At 40.4% G+C, this 6,000-nt stretch overlaps 1 protein-coding gene across 1 annotated transcript; it reads left to right on the forward strand.

Moving 5' to 3' along the window:
- The first annotated feature begins 1,065 nt into the window (after window positions 1–1,065).
- Window positions 1,066–4,218, forward strand: med29 (mediator complex subunit 29). Its single transcript, XM_068585938.1, has 4 exons — window positions 1,066–1,298; window positions 1,413–1,471; window positions 1,571–1,655; window positions 2,777–4,218. Exons 1-4 carry the CDS (start codon window positions 1,128–1,130, stop codon window positions 3,002–3,004), a joined length of 543 nt encoding a protein of 180 aa, XP_068442039.1. The 5' UTR covers window positions 1,066–1,127; the 3' UTR covers window positions 3,005–4,218.
- Window positions 4,219–6,000: the final 1,782 nt, after the last annotated feature.

A 6,000-nucleotide genomic window follows, 5' to 3' on the forward strand; every position in this document is an offset into this window, starting at 1 on the left:
AACGCTGATTGGCTGACGCAACTATGACTCATGTTTTTTTGCAGCCGGAGTTGGGCAATTTCAACTCCTTCGTCGACCCGAGTTCGCCCTGCGGCCGACGGGCTGTTCGTGCTGCTTCTACGCGTCTGCCCGCTGAAAAATACGCGTCTACGCAGCTTCGACGCTGCTGTGCATTGACTTCACATGAAATCTCGAAGCGCGTCGAAATCTTGACGCGTTTGGTGTGAACACAGCATAGAGCCAAGCGCTTCAGCAGCTCTCCACCGACTACCTGGCCCAGTGCATGAAGGGAAACGGGTCGGGTCCGTGTACGCTGATTAGCTCTAAGATCTGACAGCAAACACTGTATTGTTCTGTATTGTTGTAATACTTAACGCTTGATTGTTGACTATTAGTGTAAGCTATTGTATTGTGTTTCCGGGGCTTTTATTTTGGAAGGAGGAAAGCGGAAGGAAAGGTGCGGAGAAATGTTGGTGGTAAAAAGAGAAAGACGACGATAATAAAGTAGTTGCCGGCTTGGCTTCACAAACGAGCATCGTTTCCTTATTTCCTTATGACTACACAGTTTATGCGCCCCGATACAACGCTCGGTTACATTAGTCTCAAGTTTAATCTAAAAACATATCTCGTGTGGTTGATAATACAGCTTTGCATTTATATAACATGTATCAAAACCAGAAGTAATGTATTTCCCAGACAAACATAAAACTACAGAGGATGCAGTTCCACACACATGTATACATGAATATATATATATATATATATATATATATATATATATATATATATATATATATATATATATATATATATATATAAATATTTAAAATCACATATGAATAAATCCAAACGTGATCTGTAAACTACAAGTAGACTACAGATCGGAACTAACAGAAAGTATTTTATTCTATAACTTCCTGTTAATACTTTGAAGGCAGCTGAAAACTGTCCGACTTGATCGCAGTTTTTTTTGTCAACGCCTCTCACAGCGGCCTCCTGCTCTCGTCTGGATTCCAGGCGAGGCGCAGTTATAACGAGCGAGTCTTGTTACATAAACACATTTATTTTGAAAAACGACGAACCGGATATTTAACTCATCTTCCAGTTTCATGTAGTTGCCGATCAAGATGGCGTCTCAGCAGCAGCAGTCTGGCGGGCCGATGTCTCAGTCCGGTTTACAGGCTACTTCATTACAACAACAACAACAGCAACAACAGCAGCAATTGAGCCAGCAACAAGACTTCGATCCGGTTCATAAATTTAAGATGCTCATCCCACAGTTGAAAGAAAGTCTGCAGGTACATTTGCCCGAAACATCTCATCACAACAGCTAAAGTTGGTTTAACGAGTTCACACTAACGTACATCTGCCGCAATGTGCCTTAAACATATCGCTTTATTGTTCACTTTCAGAATGTCATGAAGATCGCGTCACTGAATTTTGCCCATAACACCACCATTGACAACGGCATGTAAGTGGGCTGGTTGTGGGGGCGACGTTTACATGAAAGCAGCGATACAGGAGGGAGATGTTTCTGATTATCGTTTCTCTTTTGTTTCTTCTGGTTCAGCAAAAGCAGCGACACCTCTGTTCAGCGCTTTGACAAGAGCCTGGAGGAGTTTTATGCCCTCTGCGATCAACTGGAGCTGTGTTTGGTAAGACTTCCACACAATACACACACATTGGTCCCCACAGCTTAAGAAAGCTCGTCGGTTCTGTTTACATGACAATACTATTAGTTAAACCTGTTAAACCCTGTTAATAAAGGCATATCACTTTAACATTAAGTTGGTGCTACTTTGTGGAACACAGCATTGCTTTAATTAACCCTTGTGTGGTGTTCATATTTTTTATATTTAGCCAGTGTTTGTGGGTCTGGTGGACCCGTTGTATTTTGTTAACACAATCAAATACTCCACAGATGTTTGTCATCCCAATTACAAGCAATATAAACGGCATATATGGGTTAATATTTGCCCTTTACCTTTGTTAAATAACATGGATGAATTCATGTGCATCTTTTTTTTTAATTTTATTTATTTATATAAATGTAATAAATAAAAAAGAAAATCAATTGGAATCGAGATACGAGTGCTGCTCCTGGCCACATATTCTCTCATCTCTGTGAAGTGTACTGGAGTTCAGACAGTTTGTTCGGTATCGATCCCACCTTGGTCAGCTTCCTCTTTAGGAGCTCCTGTCACAGCTTTTGTGAGGTAAAATTGTCGCATGTGATGTTGGGTCCACTGAGTCCCCGAGTCATGTCCAGGTCAACTCTCATTCCTTGGTTTTTCTGAGTGGCTCCTCTGTCAGGTTTCCTTGTGTAGACGTGTAAGTGCTAACAATATGAAGAAATTGGCATCACAGGCAGCCCAGATCTGTATTTCACTTGGTGAGAGGGATGGAACCCTGAGATCAAAGGACCCTGCGGTTGGATCATCCATATTATTCACTTGCAGGCTTCTGACTGGTTGGTCTTGGTGCTCGTCGTCATTGTGGAACTGGCTAATGCTCAATCTTATCTTCTTCTACAAAGTCATTGTCCGACTCTTAATTTTCATAAATGTGATCCTCCTGAAACCTCTTCCTCAACATTATCATCCAAAGTTTCTATCTCTCTCTTCCAAAATAAACTGTAAGGCCCTCTGAGCAGGGAATCTTTTGGCCAGCATGATCAGTTCTAAAAAGAAACCACAAAGGCAAAGCAAAATTTATACGTGTACTGCATCTACGCTTCAAATATACCACACAAACTCACATTTTGTCTCCTCTGCAGCGGCTGGCATACGAGTGCCTCTCCCAGAGCATCGACAGCGCCAAACATTCACCCAACCTGGTCCCAACTGCCACCAAGCCGGACACCGTGCAGACGGAGTCCATGTCTTACGCCCAATACCTTGGCATGATTAAGTCTCAGATCTCCTGTGCCAAAGATATCCACAACGCTTTGCTGGAGTGCTCCAAAAAGATCTCAGGGAAGGGACAGCCTCAGGGAATCATGTAGACACGAATAAACTATCCCAACTTTTTCTACATCTGGTGACACTTTTGAGAAGGATGATGGTTGTCATACACGGGCCTTTACCATATTCACATCAAAGTTTTGGTCAAGGTACGGTTGGTTTCATTTAGCAAGATCCTGTATATTTGCTTATTTTTTTGTTTTTTTAAGTTATGTCTCTTGTGGATGCTGTGTAAATATAGCTGATAAAAAGTAATGTCCTAAGATGACCAGAAGGTGGTGGCAGAGTTGTAACTGCCAACTCAATATTCACAAGTCTTTTGTAGTTTGTTTCTATTGAATATTAAAACCTTTTTACTGTTTCCTATGTTGAAAAAGAGTATATTAGTATTTGTTCAGCTACACCGGTCAATTACAACAAAGTTCAGTTTTCAATTAAATTTGTTTTGCTGCAGCGGACTAATAGGTTTATCTTAAACTAGTCAAAGGGAATAACATGTCAGACGTTAAATTTACAGTAAAATTAAATAATAAAATCGGTCACATGCATTGAGTAAGTAGGTAAAACTCTTTCGAAGAATCCGATTGAACTCCTACTGACGCTGCAATGTTGATATAGTGAGGCAACAGAATCGTAGCCTGCAGGATTAAAAGAGTAGACGGACGAAGTTCTTCATCGGGTCAGTTTGGTGGATGTGATTACATGCTGTGAGGTCAGCCTAGAAGTTGCATCAGCTAGCAAAATGTGCCTCACACTCCTTCTCCATCCATATCCCCTCAAACTTAAATGTAATTCATTTTAAATGTAAACATCTTTTTGAAAACATTCTTTTGAACCGCTCTTAATCTGGGCTCTCCCTTCAGGATCACTGAAAAACTCAAACTCCTCCACGACGTTAAGGTGGCGCTTGGCAGAGGAGAAAAATATTTGCAGGTTTTGACTTTGGGGATTCAACCCCGGCTGACTCGACCACAAAGTGCAAACTCGCCGAGTCCCGTCAGCTCCATCGTGCAGCAGCAGAGAGAGGGGGAGGCGGCAGACGGCCGTGTGGACACGGTGCTCAAGCAGCCGCTCAGTGTGTTGGCGGGAATCGGACATACTGGTGGAGTTCTTCACAGGTCTAGCCCTCTCTTACTGGACCAGAGGAAGCCACTGCTCTTTATGGACTCATGCTTCTGTGCACCTTGATGTCACAGAAGGAACTCCAAAGGCATCAAAGCCTCAAATAAATGTTTCTATGGAAACTGTGACTTCAGCTGGGAAGTTTGGGTGAGGAGCTACGTTTATTTATGACCCCTGACCTCTCACCTCGCTGTCTTGTGTCTAGAACAAATATTAATAGATACAATTGCATTTCTTATGAAACAAATGGTCATGCAGTGCATAACTTTGTGTGTGTGTGTGCGTCAGTTTTATTCCTCCTGTTAGCAGAGAAACACATGTGACGCTTAGCTAAACAACATGTGCTTTGGGTCTTGAACAGTGCACTGTCTTGTGTTCATGATAATATGACATGAAAATCATAATGCATTATGCAGGGTTGAGACTTAGAAAACACGGTTTTAACAGACGTCACATCACCCCAAATCCTGGCTTCTTTCCATTGACTCCCTGCTCGCTGCGTTTGTAAAGAGCAAAATATTTCTTCTGCCAATTACGCCCTAAACAGAGCAAAGCGTTTGTGGTTAAAAAAAAAAAAATGTAATACACAGCACTGTGCCATCAGTGTCTTATTTAATATAGAATATATAAAATTTTGTTGACTTATTAAATAACATTTAAGGATTTTTGAATAGATGCTAGTTTTTTTTCTCCTTTTTTTTTTACAAGTCTCACTTACCCTTATTTGACCACAAAACACCTTGGGAAGTTCTCTTGAATGATTTGCCTTCCATGTTAGATTAACAGACTAAGGAGTCTGGAACTTGAATCCTTCCGCTATATTTTCTTCCTTGTTCCCTTCCTATCTGTTTGTTGAAGCTAAGGGATTAATGAAGTCTGATACACAGGCACGTGAGAGGGGAGCTTGCTGGGCCTGCAGCTGTGCAACATCTCAGATCAATCTGAGGTACTGACAAGTTCTTAGATCCAAAAATAGTACGGTGGGTCACTACAGAACACAAAACACGCTCAGCTCTCACAAACCCTCAGCTGGCCGACAGTAACATACAGAGTTGTTCATTTATACTAACTGAAACGCTGAATTATCTTGGGACTGATAAAATGCAGATCTGCACACTAAGTAGCTCCTGTTGGAAGGATTTCGTATCACTGTGTGGAAGCGATGCTCTGAGGAAAGGCTGCAACACGTTACACATCAATAATAATCCTAATAGGAGTGTGAAGATCCATCTGTTTTAATTCAGCTCAAAATGTCTTTTACCCAGTATCCTATTGGACACTAGAAATCTTATATGTCCGTTTAATTGATACAAAAAAACACCAGGTTCAACTTTATATTTTTATTTCAGATCATAATCTGTGTTGACAACTTATTTTTAAAGCTTGAAAAAATATACAATAACAAAATTAGAATTATTGAGAATAATCCAGGCCTTGTTAAGATATCGTGCTACGCGGCACAAAGCATCAAATGAAAAACGAGAAACCAAAGTAACATATAAAAAGGGAAAAGTCTTATTTTTCTTTTTACAAAGATTACAGCAGATAAAATACATATATTTAGAGCACCAGGTTCTGGACAAAATAATTACAAAAAGACCATTTAAACATTGTCTAGGTGCATTAGTGGATTTCCAAAAGTCAATAAATTGTGTGCCTTGTTGCATTATGAAAGTGGCAATGAGGAAAACAGATGGCATCATCCCAATGCCATACATAAATACATTTGATGAATCTGATTCCAAATTCTATAAATTAATTGCTCCTGGACTGTTAATATGTAATAATGTAAGTAATGCCTACCACCCATAAATCCAAAGAAACACTAATGACCCTTTTTAGTTTCCTGGTTGTTGTGAAAGATTAAGGACCCGCTTGTAACTTCATTGTGATGTTCTATAAGCATAAATGATAG

Source organism: Clinocottus analis, unplaced genomic scaffold (assembly GCF_023055335.1).
Source record: "Clinocottus analis isolate CAN_PGR_092001 unplaced genomic scaffold, fCliAna1.0.p SCAF_2, whole genome shotgun sequence".
Taxonomy (NCBI): domain Eukaryota; kingdom Metazoa; phylum Chordata; class Actinopteri; order Perciformes; family Cottidae; genus Clinocottus; species Clinocottus analis.